This window comes from Stegostoma tigrinum, chromosome 13 (assembly GCF_030684315.1).
Source record: "Stegostoma tigrinum isolate sSteTig4 chromosome 13, sSteTig4.hap1, whole genome shotgun sequence".
Taxonomy (NCBI): domain Eukaryota; kingdom Metazoa; phylum Chordata; class Chondrichthyes; order Orectolobiformes; family Stegostomatidae; genus Stegostoma; species Stegostoma tigrinum.
This window is the reverse complement of record NC_081366.1, coordinates 40,451,453-40,474,006: the sequence shown is the minus strand read 5'-3', so window position 1 is coordinate 40,474,006 and position 22,554 is coordinate 40,451,453. Positions and strand designations below refer to the sequence as shown.

The 22,554-nt window shown below is 41.1% G+C and overlaps 1 protein-coding gene across 4 annotated transcripts in view; it reads left to right on the top strand.

The window, feature by feature from the left end:
- The first annotated feature begins 6,561 nt into the window (after nt 1-6,561).
- The window catches only part of ube2d2 (ubiquitin-conjugating enzyme E2D 2 (UBC4/5 homolog, yeast)), a 34,484-nt gene continuing 18,491 nt past the window's right edge, over nt 6,562-22,554 (top strand). Inside the window, exons 1-2 of one of the 4 annotated variants that reach the window (XM_059650709.1) lie at nt 7,656-7,827; nt 14,223-14,257. In XM_059650709.1, coding sequence (XP_059506692.1) covers nt 14,252-14,257 — 6 coding nt within the window. In that variant the 5' untranslated portion in view covers nt 7,656-7,827; nt 14,223-14,251. Of the gene's footprint in view, nt 7,204-7,655; nt 7,828-7,936; nt 8,277-14,222; nt 14,258-18,200; nt 18,352-22,554 lie in introns of those variants that run through there. The other 3 variants (XM_048543304.2, XM_048543305.2, XM_048543302.2) reach the window with 3 other exon arrangements.

Here is a 22,554-nt window from a genome sequence, read left to right as displayed (position 1 = left end):
TGAGAGAGAGAAACATGTTCTGTTCTCATGGCAGCACTGCCTGGCATTCCTATGAAGCAGCAGCACATCTCTCATTGCGGGGGAAAAGATGCCTTGAAATCCCCTATTAATTAGTTAATCACTTTCCAATCTGGAACCTAAAATATACAAAGAAAACATGTTAGCTTCTACTAATTCTGAAAATAAATGATACCAACTTTTATTGCAGGGACCCGCTTACAGTATCCTTAGATAGACTGCCTGTTAGACTGCTGTTGATGTATTGTACAGTGGCAGCAAACTAGCTGGAATTGGACTCCTCCACACTTATCAGCATCCATAAATGAAACGAATATCAACAGCAGCTTTTGAGTTGCAAAGGAGAGAAAAATAGATAGATAACAGCAAAGATATTGAAAGCACTTCTGTCCCTCTCAATGTTCAAACAACACTGATGAAATAGCAACTAGAAAAAATGTGTTGTGCATGTATGTTTGATGTCAAATGTTCTTTTTTATTTGAGTATGCAAACAAAACTCTACTTTCTTTTTCTCAAGGAAGACTTGGAATGGGCTACGTTTAATTTTGGGTCTTGTAAATTAAAATTTGTGTAATTGTTATGTATTGAAAACAAATTAAAAAAAGAGAATCAACCACTACTCCTCACCTAGCCCTAACTCCCTGAGAGGAGAGGATTTTCAAGTTTTTAATCAGCTTCAGTGAAGAAATCACCGTAAATCTATAAGTCAAGATGACTGGTGGCTTGCAGGTGAAATTGTGGAGGGTGTGTTCCTTCATTGCTAGAGGGAAGGAGTTTAAAAATAGGGAGACTACACTGCATGGGGGGTGGGGGGTAATGGCCTAGTGGTATTTTCATTGGGCTATTAATCCAGAGACCCAGAAAACATTCTGGGGGCTTGGGTTCAAATCCTGCCACAGGAGAGAGTGGAATTTGAACTCAATACTTTCAAAAAACATGTGGAATTAAGAATCTAATGAGGACCATTGTTGATTGTTGGGGGTCGGGGGATCTTATCTGCTTTACTAATGCCCTGTGAGGAAGGAAATATCTATCCTTATATGGTCTGGCCTACATGTGACTCCAGACTCAGAGTAACACGATTGATTCTGAACTGCTCTCTGGGCAATAAATGCTGCCCTGCCAGTGATGCCTTTATCCTGTTAATGAATAAAAAAATGCTGTATAGAATGTTGGTAAGGCACACCTAGAATACTGTGTACAGTTTTGGTTTCTTTACTTGAGAAATGATTTATTGGCACCAAAGATGGTGCAGAGGAGGTTCACTAGGTTGATGTCCAAGATTAGAAGGTTGCTTATGAGGAGAGATTGAGTAGATTTGGTATATACTCATTGGAATTTAGAAGAGTGAAGGATGAAACTAGAACTGGGGGGCATAGCCTCAAAATAAAGGGATTTAGGACTGAGTTGAGGATGAACTTCTTCATGCAAAGGTTTGTGAAGCTGTGGAATTCCCTGCTCAATGAAATAGTTGAGGCTATCTTGCTGCTAGTTTTAAAGGCAAAGATGGAGAGATTTTTGAACAGTAAAGGAATTAAGCTTTCGGGTGAGCGGGCAGGTAAATCAAGCTGAGTCCATGAAAAAAAATCAGCCATGATCTTATTGAATGGCAAGCAGGCTCAATGGGCAAGATGGCCTGCACCTGATCCCATTTCTTATGTTCTTGTGCATCTGCTGTCTTTGTCCTACTTGGCAGCAGAAGACATGCGTTTGAAAAGTACTGTTGAAGGAAGTTTGTGGATATTGCTGCTCCTTGATGCCATTTATGTACAGAGTGAATATTTAAGGTGGTATACATGTTGTAGTTGAGGCAAGCTATTTTCATTTGGATCTTATTGTAGGTATGTTCATTCCATCCAAATAGATAGTATACCATCACACTATTGAATTGTGCCTTCCAGATGTGGTCAGGTTTTGGAGAGTCAGGAGGTGAATTACACACCACAGAATTCCCAGTCTCTAACTTGCTCTTGGATCTACAGAATTTGTATGGCTGGTCTAGTTCCGTTTTTGGTCAATTGTTGCCACAGCCAGTGATAGATTCAATATCTTTGAATGTCAAGGAAAAATGTTCTCTCTTGTTCAAAATGGTCACTACCAAGCACTTAAGTGGCAAATAATAATCTTGACATGCATTAACCCATGAGTGAAATGTTTATGGAGATCTTGCTGCCTTTGTGCACAGATTGTTTCAATATCTGAATCATCAAATACTCTGCAATCATTGCACATTCGCAATCTAAAGAGAAGGCCATTGATGAAACAACTCAAGATGGTTGGGCCTAAGTCACTCCCCTAAAGAGCTCCAGCAGCAATGTTCTGGATCTGAGATGACTTACCCTGAATGAACACCATCAGCTTCCTTTACGCAAGGTATGACCCCAACCAGCAAAGACCCTCACCCCCTCAATACCACTCCTCACCTCCCACTAACACAATTCCTGTGGATGTCAATTTTCCAAAGCACACAATGTCACTTTCAGTAAAATGCTACCCTGATTCAGGATCCTTTGTCCCTGTTCATACTAAGACTTTACTAAAGTCTGAAGCCAAGTTTCCTGGTAGACCTTTAAACTGATCATGTGAGCAGGTAATTGCTGAGTAAATGCCTCTTGATAGTTTTGCCAGTGACACCTTTTATCATTGAGAGAGCAAAAACTGCAGATGCTGAAGTCTGCGATAACAAGTGCAGAGCTGGAGGAACACAGCAGGCCAGGCAGCATCAGAGGAACAGGAAGGCTGATGAGTCCCATTTCTGAAGAAGCGTCCCAACCCAAAACGTCAGCTTTCCTGCTCCTCTCCTGCTGTGTTCCTCAAGCTCCACACTTTGTCATACTTCCTATCATGCTGTTGTTGTCTATGAATAGTCATTTATGGAATTGCTGTTGGCTGGGTTATATTTGTCCTGCTTTTGTAGACAACATATCTGAACACTTCTGCATATAGCGAGTAAGATACCAGTATTGTAGCTGTACTCAAACAGTTTAGCTAGGTGTCTGATCATTTCTGGAGCAGAGATCTTTAGTACTCTCAACTTTCACTGAAATCAGTTTCCAGACTGAAAATAATTCTGTCTTGGTATCACAAGGAATAAATCATAACTGCTTTAAGCTGCCATCTGAGATCTGCAGGACCTCAAGATGAAACCCACTTGGAACATCAAATAAACATTCTGGCTAAAGATATCTGTTTTTTGTGCTGATGTCGTGGGCTGCCCAATCATTGAGGATAGAGGTGTTTATGGAATTTCCTCTTTTCATAAGTCAATTTTTTTTTCTGGTTTTTAACTTGTCCACCACCATTCATGGCTGAAAGTGATAGACTTGTCACATGAGAAATAATTTTTATTTAGATTTTTTTATATCCCACTACCAAAGAAATTCCTTCATATGAGGTATTAGAAATTGAACTACAACTGGGAAATTTCACCAATGTTTTGCAACCTTTGCCCATACATCTTTGATTACCCAAACTTGTATTTTGATCAGATTCCATACCCATTAGGATGACAATTCTGGATAATGAATTCATCCCTACTATAGGTGTCGCATCATCAAATGCAAGGTACTGCCTCATATCAACAACTTATCTCTACTCCAGTCTCAAATCAGACATGTTTATTACATTAATATGGTAACTAATTGTTCTGTACAAGCTATCAATACAGACTGTCTAACTAAAAATGATCATCTGAAGGCAAGTAACATCACACTTTGAGCAGAAATTGACGATCAACGAATGCCAGCATTTCTGCTATACCACAGTTTCAGAGGAAAACATCAGAATTACAAGTAAGAAAGGGTTAGATTGGCCAAGATGTTGGACATTCATAAATTCTGAGGAATCACAACAACACTGCCTATCCCCTCACAATCTCCCGTGTAAGACAGTTCCATTTTAATACATAAAACAAAGACTTACAGATGATTAAGATCTGAAACAATAACAGAAATTGCTGGAAAAACTCACCAGGTGTGGCAATATCTATGGAGAGAGAACCACAGTTAATGCATCAAAGCTGAAGAAGGATCACTGGACTCAAATTATTAGCTGTGTTTTCCCTACACAGATGCCACCAGACCAGTTGAATTTCTCCAGCAATTTCTGTTCTTGTTTGTTCCATTTTATTAGTTGGGGTTGAACTTAAACTCAATGCACTAATGCACTTGACAATCTAATTTGAATTGGCTCTATCTGTCCTAGGATCATAAACATATGACAGGAAACATTAGCTTTCTAAATAACAAAATATATATTTAGAGTATCACAATAAGGCACAGATGACAATATATATATTGAGTATTAGCAGTAAATATCCAGTATTTCAAACTTAAAAGATCAGTAAAATGGAATCATATTTACAACAAGATGCACATCAATCAAACACAAAAAGACTCTTTTCTTACAGCTTTAAACAATGGTGCAATGATTAAACAAAATAATTGTTTCTTATTTAAATGGTCATTGGATAAACTTAAGGATGATCGGATTGGTTTCACAGGTTGGCACAACATTGAGGGCCGAAGGGCCTGAACCGTGCTGTAATGTTCTATGGTCTGTATAGTGATGGACAAATCGTTACATTTGGGTATTTCATGTTGCACACAAGTATCATTCAAGTTCTAAGCGGAGAATTTACACTTGTTACATGCTGGAAATGTTTTCACCAAAACAGGAAGGATACAATGTAAAACAATTCCAGTAAATAGCTTGAACATGGTATAGTACAAAACAAGCAAATAGTATCACTTCATGAAAGCAAGAACCAATTCTTCACAAATAAGTGGTGAAAAATTTAACTTCGGCATTCAAAAATTGATACAATCTGCATTGGTTGAATATTTATTTACACATAGTTAAAAACTATGCTTACAATAACAAGTGATGCATTCCTGAAGTCTGACCAAGGCCATCATTAAATTTATCAGTTTCTAATCTGGTGGTGAACAGTCATTAGCCAAAATTGCCAAGAATCATTCAATAGATGCCAAAATCTTACTTACAGGCCTATAAAATGACTACTGGACAAACTACTTTTGAAGAGGTAAGAACATTTTATTTCTTGACCAGGTTTTAAGAACTTTGCCGATTTTTGCAAAATATTAAATGAATTGATAACTGTTTCCTGAAGTAGAAAATTGGGATGGTGATGAGCAGGATACTGAATGATGCAGGTTCTAGTTCTTACTTCCCAGGCTGACAGAGTCACACCGAGATTTGCTGCAGCTCTCCTCCTAAGAGAGACAGATCCACAGTGATTGCAGCTCCTGCTTCTCACTTGCCAGGACAAGAGAGGCCAACACTGAGTAAGACTAAATCACTCGGAGTGAATCCAGTGATGACCCTGATTCCCCCAGGGGGACTGACCCACTCAGAACGAACCCAGTGAGGACCTTCACTCCCCAGGAGACTGACCCATTCAGAACGAACCCAGTGAGGACCCTCACTCCCCGGGAGCTTGGCCCATTCAGAACGAACCCAGTGAGGACCCTCAGTCCCCAGGATACTGACCCATTCGGAATGAACCCAGCGAGGACCCTCAGTCCCTGGGAGATTGACCCATTCGGAATGAACACAGTGAGGACCCTCACTCCCCGGGAACTTGGCCCATTCGGAACGAACCCAGTGAGGAACCTCACTCCCCGGGAGCTTGGCCCATTCGGAATGAACCCAGTGAGGACCCTCAGTCCCCAGGATACTGACCCATTCGGAACGAACCCAGTGAGGACCCTCTGTCCCTGGGAGCTTGGCCCATTCGGAACAAACCCAGTGAGGACCCTCACTCCCCGGGAACTTGGCCCATTCGGAACGAACCCAGTGAGGAACCTCACTCCCTGGGAGCTTGGCCCATTCGGAATGAACCCAGTGAGGACCCTCACTCCCCGGGAACTTGGCCCATTCGGAACGAACCCAGTGAGGAACCTCACTCCATGGGAGCTTGGCCCATTCGGAATGAACCCAGTGAGGACCATCAATCCCCGGGAACTTGGCCCATTCGGTACGAACCTGGTGAGGAACCTCACTCCCTGGGAGCTTGGCCCATTCGGAATGAACCTGGTGAGGACCTTCACTCCCCGGGAGACAGACCCATTCGGAATGAACCCAGTGTGGACCCTCACCCCCCGGGTGATTGACCCTGACTCCCTCGGTGAAATGAAGGGAGACTCACCCACATTGCCCGTGGAGACTGACCCACTCGGAGTGAACCCGGTGATGATCGTCACTGCCCGGGAGACCCACTCGGAGCTAACCCCAGTGATAACACTCACTACCCACGAGACTGAACCTACTCAGTGTAAACCCGGTGATGATCCTTACTGCCCGGGAGAGTAAACCTCTCTCTACCCCGGAGAGACTGGACCCACTTGGACTGATACTGCAATTGCTGCTCCCACCTCGTCTCCAATGCGGCGGACCTTACTGCGCCTGCGCACTAAGCCCCACCCCACTACCAGCGTCCAAGTCTCGCGAGAACTCGGAGACAATCGAGCCGCATCACCTCTGTCGGTATCGGCCCGCCGCTCACTTCCTTTGCCAGAGGGAAATGGGGAGGGGATATGCTGTTTCATAAAGCGGGGCGTGCAGGCAGCTGCATGTAGAAATGACACGCAGACACTCAACACAGAGCCCATAACTTCCAGTAGGGCAGGCAGTCTGTAAAAAGAGGGAGGACGAGCGAGGGTTGTGTGTTTGTGTATGTGTGTGTTTTGTTGCCCCTGTCCACCTCTGCGCCTGCTGCCGGCGGACGGATACATGGGAACTACTTTAAAGCGGCCGGTCCTTACCTTCCATTTTCTCGGTGTCTCCGAGCGGACTCGGCGGCTTTTTCCGGGTTCGTCTTTAAACCCGGCTCCCAGCAGCAGTACACACAGATACAGGCGCAGGGCGAGGGAGTGGGACTGGGGGTGAGGGGGGGACGGACACAGAGACGCAGAGAGAGAGGGGAAAAACATACACACACACGTGTATATATATATATATACATACATACATACATACATACATAGATACACAGACACACATAGTGAGGGAGGCAGAGTACAGCCACACAGCCTTGGCCTGGCCCGCATCCTGACCTGACCCAGCACAGCCCAGTCCGCTCCACTGCTGTCCGGCCCGGCTGCCAACAACAACACTTGTAACCGCCCGGCGCTCCTAACATGGCTCTCAAAAGAATCCACAAGGTAAATGGGGGAGAGCGGCGCCCATACCCGCCGCCGTTTATTGTCTGTCCCTCTCTCTCTGTGTATGTTCATTACTGTGTGTGTGTGTGTGTGTGTCGGTTAATGTGTTTTAATTTTATTCGAGCCTTCCCTCCCCTATCACTCCCTGCCCACCCCCTACCTATCTCCGACGCCCTCCCAGGGCCCGGCCGATCATTCTCCTCCCGATTGTTTCTCTATTCCCCTCCGTGGCCGCCATTTGCTCTGAGGCCTGTGGTTTGGGAGGTGGTGGTGGAAGCCGGGGCCTACTCCCGGTAGGTACGACCCTGGGTGATGGTGGTGGGTTATTTATTTTATCATCGTCTGGGCGAAGGGCGGGCGCGTGTGTGTTTTTTATTGTTTATTTCACCACCTCCTCCTCCTCTCCCTCCCCCGCCCCCGGTCTGTAAGCAGTTAGCGGGCGGAGGGAGGCCAGAACCCCCTCCTCCCGCCTTTGCCCAAGCCGCTTCCTTTCTCACTGCCACCTTCCCCTCACCCCCCACCCTCCCCGGTTCCCGTCTCGTAGGGGCCGGTCGGGGAGGAAGTGGCGGTGTCCCCCGGCCGCGACGGGGCTTAGTGACCTGGGTGTGCGGTTCCCCATCGGTGGTGGGTTCCTGGCCGAAATGTCACCGTGACACTGAGCACCCACCGCCACTCTTGAGTTAGGCCTCGGTCCCAGCGGGAGTTTATTGCCGGGTCCGATCGGCAGGTCCTGGCCCTACTGCGTCTCTACATACAAGCCGAGGGCCATGGTGGAGGACCTAAGACCCCGGGGCGCCCATTTTTTTTCGCAGTGCTCCTGCTGTGGAAGTTGGCCTCTTGTATCCTGTTTCCATGTGTGCTGTTTGTATTCTCTTGTCAGTTTCCATTCCCGAAACCAAATCGATCTACGTCTTTACTGCCTCAGCTGATGAGTGGGAGCTGGAAGTAATAAGTGTAACTTTTTAATGAACAGACGAATGAGGTTTTTGATGCAACTCCAGAGATTTTTAAAAAGTGTTTCTATTGATCGCACAGAGCGTGAGGATTGGCGTTGCAGTTGCTAGTTTTTATTGGTGAATTTAATTCTTTTGATGTCTTGTTGTTAATGAAGAATTAATACGAATGAAAAACTTGAACTTTGACCTAAAGCTGATTTTTTTTATTGCTGTTATTTCCATTATCCACAGTACAGGTACAGAAGGATAGGGTTTCTGAAAGTTCGATTTTTTTAAAAAAAAAACTTGGCCCGCTTAATGATTTGCATAGCTAATGCTTGGCATTTTGTAATTGTGGAAATAAATGTTCGTTTTGGATTTCAAAATTCTCACTTTTATATAGTAAACTTTGGTCTTGCAACAAATTGGTCCCTCACTATGTAATTAGGTTTCATAACCTATTTGTAATAACAAAATGCAGTTCATTTGTCATAACATTGTTTTTTGAGCCCATTTAATTTGAAAAGTTTTCTATGGATTCTTGGGCCAAATGACCACGTGCAGAATATACAGCAGTGAAAACGTAGTTCTAAAATGTGACATCCTTGTTTTGAGTCAAGTCTTGTGGAAAAGATATGACTGGTTGACTATTTCTTTAAAATCTGGGCACATTGAGTCTGAGGCTTTGTTACTTAACATAGGTTGCACTTGTTCAACTAACCAAAAGTTTCACAACTGCTTTTTTAAAGTCTGTTTCTCAAAATATTTTGACATGTAATGAAGTGGCATTATCAAACAATATTTTGCATTTAAGACTTTCATGGTCTTCACCCTTCCGATCTGTACAACCCTTTTGAGAGCTTTGCATTACTTTCATTCTGTATTCTTGTGCCATCCCTGATTTTTCCCTACTCCAATATTGACAAGACGACTTCGGGTATATGGATCTTTTTAACATTTCCCTTCCCTAACTTTTGCATTACTTGATGCAGTTTGTTTCTAATAGTGTGCTTATGAAGCACCTCTGTTTTAACGTTAAAGTTACTATGTAAATACAAGTTATTTTACTTTTATCCAAAAACACAATCTTTCAACTTTTGTGACTGCTCCGAGGTCTGTACTTTACTGTGGTTTGTCAGATATTTTCATCAAGGTCTTAAGTGCAGTACTGTTCACTTTGAAATTAGTTTGCAACAAACGATAAAATCAGAATGTTTTATTCATTTGCCTTAGAAAGCGTTGGTTCTGCCTCAGTTGCAATCCTGTGTACTATTCTGGACCTTATTAATAAGGCAAACATGCTGTAGGAATGGTGCAGTGAAGGGCAACTAACTTAATAGTGGTGTTTAAACACCCAAGTTTCCTTGGGAAACTGCTGAAGCTGGAAATATTATTTATTCTGCAAGCACTGAGGTAATCTGGAGGTGTTTCATATTGAGGATCTTGTGATGATGGACACCAAAACATTTCACAAAGTCACTAGTTCTTGCACAAGTAAACGTAACCTTAAGCTTGGGTAAGGGAGACACGGTGCCTAGCAACAGTTTTGTTTGTGCTAGGTTACAAAGTGGATGACGATTGTATGGCATGGACTAAAAGGGAGTCCAAGGGAGGTGGTTTATGTATCAGGAAAACTGGTTCCTAATCTAGCTCCAGTTGTTCTCCAGGTAGTGGTGGATATTGTGGTATGTATTTCCCATGCAAGCTGGCCAAGGGAACTTCAGTGATCCTTTCTGATTTGTACATTGTTTTGACACTTGGGATTTGCTTAAATAATTCTTGGATGTCTTCAATACTGATTGCATACAGGAATGGAGTACGTATTTTGAAATGAAACATGCTCTTTTTCAAATCTGATCCCATTTGCCCATCAGCCTGTATTTGCTGACCTACATTGAGTCCTTGGGCAGCAGCGTCACAGATTTCAAAAATCTCCTCCAGTTCAAATTCCTCTGCATCTCCATATCTGTGTAAATTCTTTCAGCCCAGCAACTGTCCATGAGAAGTATTTTTCTAATTTTTATCTTCATTTTTTCACATCAGTTTGTTATTTCTCTCAAGCTGTCAAGACCACAACCTCCTGAATTCTGCCCTCCCACCCAATGTCTCTTCCCCTCCCCTTCGAAGGTACTTGTTTGAACCAACCTCCTCTGACACGTGTTTTGATTGCCTGTCTTAATGTTCCCTTGTGTCTTGGTGTTGGATTTTGACTAACACCTATGAAGTGTTGCAATGTAAAAATTGGTATTACAAAAGTATCACCACCTTTTTTGGAGTTAACAGATGAAGTGTATTTATTTTGCATCTGCAGTATCTTAACAACACTTGCTGTTGTAGTTAACAGGATTTGATCTCTTTTTTTTAGAACAGTGTGCAACATCATCATGTGCTTCACTCTCAAATGACACATTCTTGTTCCTTTTAACTGTCAGGAACATTTTGATGTGCCACAGGTTCTAATTGATGCAGTTTCATATCCTTGTAGTAAACGTGTATTGCAGAGCTCTTGGAGCCTGGTTCTGTATGTTCCTGGGATTAGTACAAGCTGTGTAAACTAATGATTGTTTGCAAAACTTAATGAATTGAATTTGGAAATGTATCGTTCTTTGAGGTGATTGAACATCCTATGAGTACAAGATATAACTATTTGGCTTGTCAAGTCTGCTGGTAGTCTCCACATTGCCACAGGTTGTCTACTCCCGTTTTCTATTTATTCAGATTTATTTTTGAACTGGTGATTTCTAATTTCTTTTAAATTTTGCCTTGCGGTTAATCCTACATCCAAAAATCATATTTGTCTGGTTGGTTGCTTGTCAAATTAAATTCGTCTAACTTAAAGTTTCAATATTCTTGATTAATACATTCAAAAACTATTGCTCAAACTAAAATAAACCTGAAGTGCTGGCCCAATGGGAAAATTGCTCCTCAAACCTGCCAATAATTTTGTACTCATATGGAAATGACCTATGTTGAATTTAAAATCTTTCATGTACAGGTCAGCTGAACAAATTGTATTTCTAGTAGCCGGCAGTACAGATCACTTCATATTCTTCAGCCTGGCAAGTTCCTTGTGGATATTGTTTTTTCCCTGATAGTTTAAATAAACTGCACCCTTTTCCAAGAGTAAATTCATATACAGTTTGTGACATTTTACTGATTCAGTTATAACATTTCTTCCTCTTTTTATAAGTCTTTGATTACTGGATAGCTTAATTGACTTCACCCTTCCTGTGAAGGGGAGGGTGATCAAGGTTTATATTCTTAACCTGCATTCGGTGAAATATGTAGATGTTGGGAAAGGCATACCAGTCAGTGCTGGCTCTTGAGTCTGGTTCTGCAGTGTTTGTATATTTGCAGGTTAAGACTTGTTTTTGTCAAAAACCTCTTGAATGAGGTCTTCAGGGGCTAATGATACTTGATACTATGCCTCAATATCAGCCATTGCAAATAGTTGTGAAAGTGGAAATTGAGAATTTAAAATGGATAGTGCAAAACTTAAAGGCCTTCTGATTACAGAAAGTCTACCTGTGCTTGGTGCTAGGATGCACAGTATTTAAAGATGATGTAGTTAAACTTAATACCAAGTGTCTACTTCTGATCTCATACTCCATTTGTGACATTGGGCATGTTTTTTTTTCTTGGAACTGTGATTTAAAGGAATCTGCATGCTTTTTGTCCTGTTTCACTCTTCGTTCTGTTAACACTTGAAATTGAAAACTTTACTCAGCAAGTGGTGTGGGAACATAATCTTTTCTCATGTAATCTAATACGCAACATTTAAGTTCTTGCAAAAAGTTGCTCACTTTAATTCCACAGTTTGCTGAAGTAACAGAAAATTGTGCTATCATGTAAAAATGTTCACTAAAGTGTCTTATTGAAAGTCAGTGTAAGGTCACACTTTGTACTAAATTACTTTTTACTTGCCACCTGATTTTGTGGTTTTGCAAAACTTTGGACAAGATTGCTACTTTGGGGAAACTTCTTGGAAGCTTCCAAGATGTGTATGGTTATTTATTGTGATAATTCAGGTAATGTTCTATTGTCTGCTGTTGCTTTAATGTCAATACTATCAATTGCTCCCTGCTTAAAAGAAATGTGTTCATGGTTGTGGATTTGAGACAACCTGGAATGTAAATTGAAGGTGTATACCATGAATCTTGGATTTTGCAGTTCACATGAGGTTTACCCCTCAAGGTAATGCATCCTTCTTGACCTGGAATCTGCTATGGTTGTACTGAAGACCACTGGTTTAATCAGAATTGCATCAAATACACGACTTGAATTGACTTGTCCTGCTCTAGTGCTGTCGCCAGTCATTTGCATCCATGTATGAAGTTTTAATCTTAGAAATACTCGTTAGCATTGGCCATGGGCAACCTACCTAAGTTAATAACAGAAATTGTTTAAATTGCTGTATTTAGATATCTCATTTGCTTAGTGGATTGTTTTCCATAAACTGGCATCCATAAGTCAGACCTCGAATATAATCTAAAATGCTAATGTGGTTCTGTGAATCACTTTGAAAACCTTTACATTAAAAGTATTAAATTTGGTCTAAACAATTGCTAAATAGTCTATATTTTCAGAATGATTTTCCTCTTTGACAGAAAGCTAGCCGTCAGTTCTGACACTGTATGAAGCTGGATGAACTTAGCAGGCCAAGCAGCATCAGAGGAGCAGGAAAGCTTGACGTTTCGGGTCAGGACCCTTCTTCACACAGTTTTATCTCGGATTCTCCAGCGTCGGCAGTTCCTACTATCTGTGTCAGATCAGTTAGTTGTTTCTCCAGCCCAGTTACCCTAACAAATATAAGGGTGGCCAATTCTTTGCCAATTTTCTGTCCCTTTTGAAATCATGCCTTTTATCTTCAGGAAGGGTTTTAAAGCTAGTTGTTACTTTGCCAATAGCAGGATCTAGTTCTGGTCAATTCAGATTTTGCTAAAAATAGCACCTGCGCCCTGTGCATTCTTGGATTCTCAATGGCCTTTCTGTCCAGAATATGAAGTAGTATTGTAGTGCAAGTTGCTGGAAAAGTGAGTTGTTCACCTGGCGTGCATGAAATTGAACTTGATGTGTTCTTTCCTGGTGAGTACAGATTATTGGCAGGTTTGAGAAACAATTTCCCCTTGGATCAGCACTTCATCTTGTTTGATTTTTCAGCAAAATATTGTGACTTGCTGTTGAGAGCGTTGATGTACTGAAACTCTATTGAAATAATGATGCAAGGTTTCTGCATTGTTGAAACATGGGAAGGCATCCATCCTGTTGACTATCCTGGCCATCTGTCTTGGAGGAAGGCCGGTTAATCCAATTTCCTCCACCCTTGTCCTTGCGTTTTCAAATAAGCGTGTTGGACTATAAGGTGGTGTAAAGTGATTTCTGAACTTGTCCATTGCAGTCCAACACTGGCACCTCCACATCTTGTCCTTGTAGGTTGCAATTTTTGCCTGTTTGATTATAAAATTCTCTTCAGCCTGAAATCTAACTACAAATCAGTACAAAATTTCTGACTGCATCACGGTTGCATTTTCACTTAACTTTTAAACAATGTTATCTGTTTTCTTTGGTACCTGGGTACTCAATTTCTTTGTGTAGTCTGTAGAAGTGTTTATGTGCGTGTGCAGTGGTTAGAAGGGAAGAACTTCTGTGGCTGTTCGGACATTTTTTTAAAGTTACTGTGCAATCATGCACATCGTTAAAGGGAGCAATGCCTTTTAAGTTTGATCCATTGTGTAGTAGACACTAATCTTGTGACTTTGCAGTTGCAAAGACAGATCCGTTCTAAAGTCCCAAAATTCTCATCCGTTTTTTTTTGTTCCCTGGTTAAACATGTGACAGGCTTGTGCTGAAGCCCTATTTGCTGAAGCATTTCACATTTTAGCAATGTCCTGAACTAGATAGACGTTGCTTTTAAAAGCCTTTCACTTAACTTTGAATAACCTCCATTGTTCTTGTTTGCGGTGTGCAACATTCATTGCATCAAACAATACTGTAAAATTTGACTTTTATTTCTAAGTCTTGTAATGACAATTTTTCATCCCTAGCATCATGTGAATCACTGTATTGTCTGTAATATTTCTTTAGGCTTTCTGGAATGTATTTGGTACTCAGTTATGGAGGTTAGTGTTATATTTTATTTAAATCTATTTTCACAAAAATGTAAGAATGCAGTAGAAAATTGTTTAAATGAAACAACATATTAGAATTTGAGTTGAGTAAGTTGTCGTAGGGATAGCTTTGTATTTTGTTGTTCCCTCTTACCCTTGCCAAAAAAAATTCGTTACAATGCAGTGACTCTGAAATTAGCACTTTTAAACTTCTCCAGGAAGGGGAATTTGAAAAGGCTGGAAGACTAGTTGGAAGTGCAAGACTTCATTTTATAAGGCATGTTTGGCATTAAATGATTCCCAGTGAGGGAACGTTATTGTAAAGTCTCATCTTTGCTTTTGATTCCCGCTGTAGCCGCTCTCGCTTGTTCTCTCTCTCGAGCGTGTTCTAGTCGCACAACTGCCCCAGATACCTGCTATCGTCTCAACTGCTGAATTTTCCTGAACTTTTACTGTTCCATTATTGGTAGCTGTAACCTTTGCTTGGGCTCTTAAGATCTGGTTTTCCATTCCTCCACCTCTATTTATTTACTTGCTCTTATGTCCCTCCTTAACTCAGCCAATCAAGCTTTGGTCATCCAATTTTAATATTGCCTTGCCTAGATAGCTTGTTTGGTTGTGTTTTGATAAACATACTGGGATGCTTTAACTTAAGGTGCAATATCAATGTGTATTGTAATGATCTTTGTACTGCGTTCGAAGAAGTGGTTTGGAGTAAGGGTGAAGAATTCCAAGACTAACATATTCTCCAATTAAGACATGCAATAGCACATGATCTGGTTGGTATGTATGTTGGCAGCTGTTCTGTGGTATCTCATAACCACATCCAAATACGTCAGAGCCCTAAAGGCACACCTGCCTCAGTTACTGTAAACCCGTTTTACTCGGACAGGTGGATTTGAGCTCGCTGCGTGTTGAAGTGATTGTCTTGTGCCTCATTCTAGTTGAGCAGTTATGCCGATGGAATGCTTCAAAAGGGTTGTTTGGATATAAGCGGTGGGGGGGGAGGAAGAAAAACAAATTTACTCAGTAAATCTTTGAATGTAGCTTGGTGTGAAGGGGGAGGCATTGTGAAACATCCATCTTCTATCCACCTCTCCAATCTCCCTATTTATTTCAGACTCCCTTTCCCTCCCCCATTTCTGATGAAGGGTCCCAACCTGAAACATCAAGCTTTCCTGCTCCTCTGTTGCTTGGCCTGCTGTGTTCATCCAGCTTTATACTGTTATCTCAGATTCTCTACCATCGGCAGTTCCTACTATCTCTTGAATGTAATCTGTTTTATTTCATTCTTTGTGCAGAAGAGTTGCTTGCATACATGGGATAATATTAATTTGTGCAAAAACCTTTTTAATTGACATTTTGTGAACTGTGCAAATTGTTAATTTAAAAACAAATAACTCAAAAGCTAATGTGAAAATTGTTTTACTTTTGCTCTCAGAATGATGTATTTTACATTAAAATCAGGATGCATGTACCCAAACCATTAGGAAATGTTTATCTTCACCAAATCGTTTTAGGGCCATGGCTTGCGATTACATGCCTTGACATAGTCCCTTTTTAAGGAGAGTAATAGTAATCTTGACTGAGCTGCAATTTGAATGTGTCAATACTAAGCACTACAAATTCCCCACTTTTATTTCAAAAAAAGAACTTCGTATGTGTTTGAGAGAAGGATAGAACAAGTTACACTTTTATTAAATATAGATTGATAAGGCAATAAAATTTATGCCCCAGTTGGCTTAAGATGTGAGATTTTAAACTTATCCTTAGAATTTTTTAAAAACTAGTTAGCCTACTCAGTATGTTGAGGTCTGTGCTCCACATAGAGTGGGGGTGTTCAGTAACTCTGCCACCAGAAGTCCTCAAACACTTTGTTCAGCTTTTGGATAATTCACTATAGGGTCGTGTCTTAAAGGTGAATGGAAGCTAAGGGTGAACTGTCACCTTCAGCAAATGAGACGATTGGCGTATGTTTGGAGGAGCAATGACAGTTGGTAGGCATTGAGCAGAGGGCTTGCAGTAGGTAATCTGTTCGACAAGATGACTGCTCCAAGCCCTATGTTGGAAGGGAGGAACTGCTGGTTTACTGAGGTTGGACTGAGATGGAGAGGCTACAAAGATGAACTTGCCAACAAAGGAACACCTTACTGACTAGGAGTAAGGAATACTTGAAATCATTAAACTAAGTAATTTATTAGCAAATGATTGGGGTGTCTTGGCTTATGTGTTCAGGAGCTGGGAGGTGGTATAGGGGAGATGCAGTCAGTCATATTACAATAAACTTCATGTCAATTGTTAAACTGAAATCTGATGTTAAGGTCTATGAAGTTTTAATATATTTAAAAAGTCCAGCTTTGTAAACATGATTGAAGCAAATTAGCTGAACACGAAAGTGAGGCCATGCTTCTCTGTATTAATGAGACCATGTTTCATATACACCATTTTGGTCTCCATTCAGAGGAGGGTCATAGATTGGTACCTGGAATGAGTGGGTTGTCCTGAGGATAGCTTGGATAAGATAGGATTGTTTAAACTGAAAATCAGAAGTGGGTGATTTGAAGTATGCAAGATCCTGTATGGCCTTGTCAAGAAGGATAAGGAAAAGATATCCCCTTTGGAGTTGGTAACAACAGGGTGCTCTTTTTGAAAAAACACTTTTTAAGCATTGCCCATTTATGAAAGATGAGAATTTTTCAGGGCTATGAGACTTGGGAACTCTGCTTCTGGTGCCAACAGAGGTAGTTTTGCGGAATATTTTTAAACTAGAGATTGATTTGCTTGTCTAAGCAAGTGCACAGTGGCTCGGTGCTTAGCACTGCTGTCTCACAGCGCCAGGAACTCTGGTTTGATACCACTCTCGGGGGACTGTCTGCGTGGAGTTTGCATGTTCTCCATGTGTCTGCATGCGTTCCGTCAGGTGCTCCCAGTTTCCTCCCACAGCCCAAAGGTATTCAGGCGAGGTGAATTGACCATGCTAAATTGCCTATAGTGTTCAGGTATGTGTAGATTAGGTGAGTAATAGGGGGATGGGTCCTCCGGGTCGGTGTTGACTTGTTGGGCCAAAGGGCCATTTTCCACACTGCAGGCGTTCTATGATTCCTATGAATCAAAGGTCATGAAAGGTACGTGGCAGTCTTGAAACCAGATAAGTTCAGCCGTAATTTTATTGAATAGGGAGGCTTGAAGTGCTTTTGTGTATATATGAGCCTATAAGGCTAGAAGACATGTTTAGAGTGGCTTATTTCAATGTCCAAGTATTTGTCAGCAGCTTTGGAAAATTAGCATTTGTAAACTTATGCCACTTTTCTTGTACCAATTTAACTATTGCTGTATCTAGGGAATTAATGCTTTCCTTATGTTGTGGCTTTACATTGAATGGACAGTTGATGATTATACTTCCAATTCTGCTTTTGAGTCCAAACAGTGCACAGGTCAGCACAAATGCCAAAGGTAATATTACTTTGACAGTAGTGACCTATGATCAAATAAGAGTTGATGTGCATGATAAAGTAGCACCTGAAAAACATTAAAAGCCCTTGATGTATACTGGGGGCTGAGGCCTGGTTGCTGAAATCAAAAGCTGTAACTCAGTTAAGTTTATAAAAAAAAAATTTCTCACTGCAGAAAAAAGAACTGAGATTTGGCTAACAAATGTACAATGGTTGGCCATGATGTCACTTTTGTAGTCGAAGAGAATTGCTCTCTAAAGTGGAGAAGTTCATGGGAGTGTCGAATTGTGTAGCTCAGAGCGGAGGGTTTTAATGGGATGTTAACAGATATAGTTTTAAGTTTGGGATGTTAACCCACTAACATCTCGTTAAAGAGGTGTTAATGGGTTAACATCCCAAGGTGATTAGCAAAAGAAGCTTTGGGGTTTGGTGGTGAGAGAAGAATATGATAATATTTTCTTTATACAGCAAGTATGTGGATTATGCTGCCTGAGAGAGTGAGGAAAGAAGATTCTATATAATTTTCAGAAGAGAATGGATATGCTTTAAGGGAAATGCAGGGACATGCCGGAAGAGCAGGGCAGTGGAACGAACTGGATAGTTCTCTCTAAGAGCTGGCACAAGTGGCCTCCCTGTGCACTGACATTTGATAAGGTAGGTCAACACATCAACCAGTACTCCTCCTTGTGTATAGTTGCACTTAAGTCATGGAATTGGGGTAAGAACAAAAAGAAATCGTAGGAGTAGGGCATTCATCACCTTGAGTCTACAGTGTTATTTTGAAAGATTATGGTTGATCTGGTGCAGGTTTCAACTCTTAAATCCTCAACTTAAAAAAATCAACCTACCACCTCTTTAAATCTAGCTTCTGCAGCTCTCTCTGGTTTAAAGGATTCCAACACTTACTATGCTTTTGAGAGAAGTTCCTTCATCTTGTCATTAAAATCAATATTCCCTCACTGTAACTGTGTGCCATAGTTGAGATTCCCCCATAAGTAGAAATGTTTTTTCAACATAGCTTGTTGAATCAGAATCTTGGATGTTTCAATAAGATCACCTCTTCTTACTCTAAATGCCACTAAATAAAAGACCTTTGTTAAATCAACCCCTTCACTTTAAGAATCAGCCTAGTGAATCTCTGTTGAAAGGCCTTCAGTGACTGTATATCTTTCCTTTAAATAGGAGACCACTGTATGGCACCCCTGCAGTAGTAACAAGATGACCCTATTTTTAAATTCCAATGTCCTAGCAATGAGGGCCATGATTCCCTTACTGGTGTATTCACTTGCTACACCTCCATGCTAGTTTTGTCTTTCTGTACAGAATGACCAACTCCTGGTGAATTGTTTGAAGTCTGTCCTCAATAAAATGAGAGTCTGCCTTTTGATTTTTCCTCACTTCTTCTATAGAGAAGTTCCTCAATGTAAGTTCTCTTTTGTACATTAAACTCTGCCATGTTTTTACTTGCTCATTCACCCTATCTGTATCTCCTTGCAGATCCTTTGTGTTCTCATCACAGTTTTGCTTCCCATCTATCTTTGTTTCAGCAAACTTGAATCAATTATACTCTGCTCTGTCCAAATCATTCACGTAGAAGATAAATACAGAGATACAAGAGCTGGTCCTGTGACACTCCACTGGTTTGTGTCTTTCTGAACTGCAAAAGACTCTAAGCCTGACTTTCTTTGTGGTAAACAATCCTCAATTCATGGTAATGTGTCCCTCCAAGACTGGATCTTTTGCAATTGCTTTTTGTGGCACCTTATCAAATGCACTATATTTGTTTTCTGTTTATCAACTCTGCTTGTTGTATCCTCAAAGAACTGTAGCAAATTCATCAAATGTGGTTTATCTATCACAAAACTGTGTTGACTCTGCATTTAGCTTTTTCTAATTGTGCTGCTGTATTTTTTTTTCTGTTGAACGTACTCAGCCTAATGTCTGGGAAATGCTAGCCAGTTTGAAGTTTCCTGCTGTGTTCATCCCTCCCATCAACGGCAACATCACTAGAGGCTTTCTGATCACTGGAACCCCATGTGTTTTGGAATATTTCAAGCAATGCCTTTGCTACCGTTGCAGTCACACCCATTTAAAAACCCTTGGATGCAGGCTGTCAGTCCTTGTGACTTGTCTATTTTTGTCAATTTGTCAAATATTTCATCATTTGTGATTGAGACTGTGTGCATTCACTCTTCCTCCCTTTAGCATCTGATATCTATCTTGGGTCTGTTTACAGTGTTCTCGCGCTCTCCTCCCCACCCCCCCCAAACCCCTGAGGAAGACCAGTACAAAATATTGGTTTAAGTTGTCTGCCACTTTCATATTCCCTGTTATCACTTCTCCAGTCACATCTCCAAGGAGCCTGTTCTCACTTCAGTTGCTCATGTTTTACATGTTCCATAATTTTATTTCTTTTTGCCAATATACAATCTTAATCAGTTTCCCCCTTCATAGTTTGTTAGATGTCTGATACCTAAAACATAAAAATCCCAATCCTCTGGCCTACACTAGTTTTCCCTTGCCTTAGTTTTTGATGACATTCTCTGCTTGACCACCTTTTGTTAACTGCAGGTGGTTTATCGTTCACAGAATCTTCCTTTTTGGGCCAGAATAATCTTTTACTGAGCCTTCTGGAACATCTGCTTAAATGTTGCTCGCCTACTGATCTGCTTTAGTGGATTTTCCCCAGCTCACTTTTAAACCATCTCTCTTCATGCCTCAGTCCTTGCCCTTAAAGAAACTGTTTCAAAACGGAGTTGCTTTCCCACTCCTCACCAACCACCCCCCCCCCCAAAAAATCACTATTTTTGAAGCTACACTGAGAGGTTGTTATTGATAACCTCTAGATCCTTAGAGATTTCTTTTTATTTGTACCTCATTCCACATTACTAGATCTAAAATATTGTTTCTGGTAAGATGTGCAATGTACCACTCTAAGATGCATACCCTGAAAAACTGCAAGTTAATCTCTCATTACTCTTGTGTGTCTGATTTTTGTAGAGTTAATATGTAGATCAGAATCATCTATAACAATCGTTGCCTCCATTATTTCCTTTTTTGTGCTCTCTCCAGCAGCGAAACAATCCTTTTGGGTCAGCTTTCTAAACACTCCCATAATGTATTTCCCTTGCTATTCCTTATTTCCTCTCTAATTTAGTATTACAATATATCGCACCGATTTCGCTACTCACCACTTTACTAATGCCTTCTTTATTAGCCAAGTTATTCAAACTCCTTTTTATTGGCTATTTTTCCAGAACATTGAATATACTTGACTATTGAGTTCCCCGTGCTATCCACCCTGCAACCAATGACAGTCGCCTTGTGTTGGGCAGGGAAATCAAGGGTTACAGTTACAGTGACGGGCAATAAAGTGGACATGAGGAATGTCAGATCAGTCCTGATTGTTTTGAATGGTGGAGCATTCTCCTTGTTCCTGTTTCTTCTTATCTTTGGTCATATTCACCTATTTCTATTTTTTTGCAACCTCTCTATCTTTAAAAATGTTGCATGCACATTCAGGTAAAGAACCCTTCAGCTTTGACATTACAGGATTGTTAGTTATGATTAATTCTAGTTCTAATTTTTGATGGATTCTTTTGCTTATATAGTCTGCCCTTTTCTGTCTTATTTTGTCCTGCACCTTTGCTGTCTTGTTTCCTTTTTTGGTTTTTATTTTATTTTCAAACTTCCTCATTACCAATCTACCCAATTTTCCAAAGCCTTATCTGCAAACCTAGTTAAGATTTGCCAGGATGCTAGTCCCAGTGTGGTTCAAATGAAACCTGTCGCAGAATAGCTCTCTTCCTCGGATTGGCATCAGAGCCCAATTCTCACCCACCATGCTTTTGACCTACATACTTAGTACAAGCCGGTTTTCATTACCATTCTGATCGTACCGTTGTGGTTCTTTCTAATTTAGTGCCAAGCTGTTAGTAATCCCTGAGCAGAATCTTTTTGTTGGTACCTGTGTCATTGGTACCAACTGGATCTTTCTCCCACTACTGAGTTCCCTTACAGGCCAAAAGAGATGTCCTGAGCTTCAGTAAAAGGTAGGGAACACCCCCTTCGGGATTCTGTACTCCTGCAAAAACAGTATCTCTCGCCCTAACCATGATCGCCCTGTAACTAATATATTTCCATCCTCGTTTTCCTCCACCTAATTGAATGCTCTGTTCCTCTGATTTAGTTAATTTGATCATTCCCCCTTGTAAGCAGTGTCATTGTCGATTGTCGGGAGGTGAACCACCCAATTTGAACAATGGCACTGGCCGAGTCTCGTCCAAAGCTAAATTCTGGACCCCGTTACCTGCCTCAGACTGTCCCTAGCTAAGGATATCCAGCACACCTGCCTGCCTGAAGCTAAGGACCAACTTTGATGTACTAAATTTAAGCGGTGTCTCCTGAAAAAGTAACCATGTCCAGACAATCTCCGCTTCCTGACCGCCTATTACTGCAGCCCGCCCAAGTGCTCCAGCCCCGGTCATGTTAATTTCCAAGGTTCAGGCTCCAACTCACAACCCTGAGCTGCAGTCCCTCGAACAGCCAACACTTCCTACTAACGTGGTCACTATGGGTCTCACTAACATTCTGCACCTCCCTTATGCTATAACAGGAGCATCAACCTTGCTGAGCCACCTTTTTTATTTAATTTAGTTATTTACGGCTGTTAAATATTTTAGTGAATTTCCCAGTGGTACTCTTCAACCAGTCTAAAGCATGTGGAATAAATACTGACCAGTCACCCTCCTGTATTCCTGGGATGTCACACGTTGACTTTGATAGGTAGTGTATGAAGGTACTCTTTTTGCCATGGGTTTTCATCTCTCTCTACTTTTCTGATTTGTCGGGTGGCCT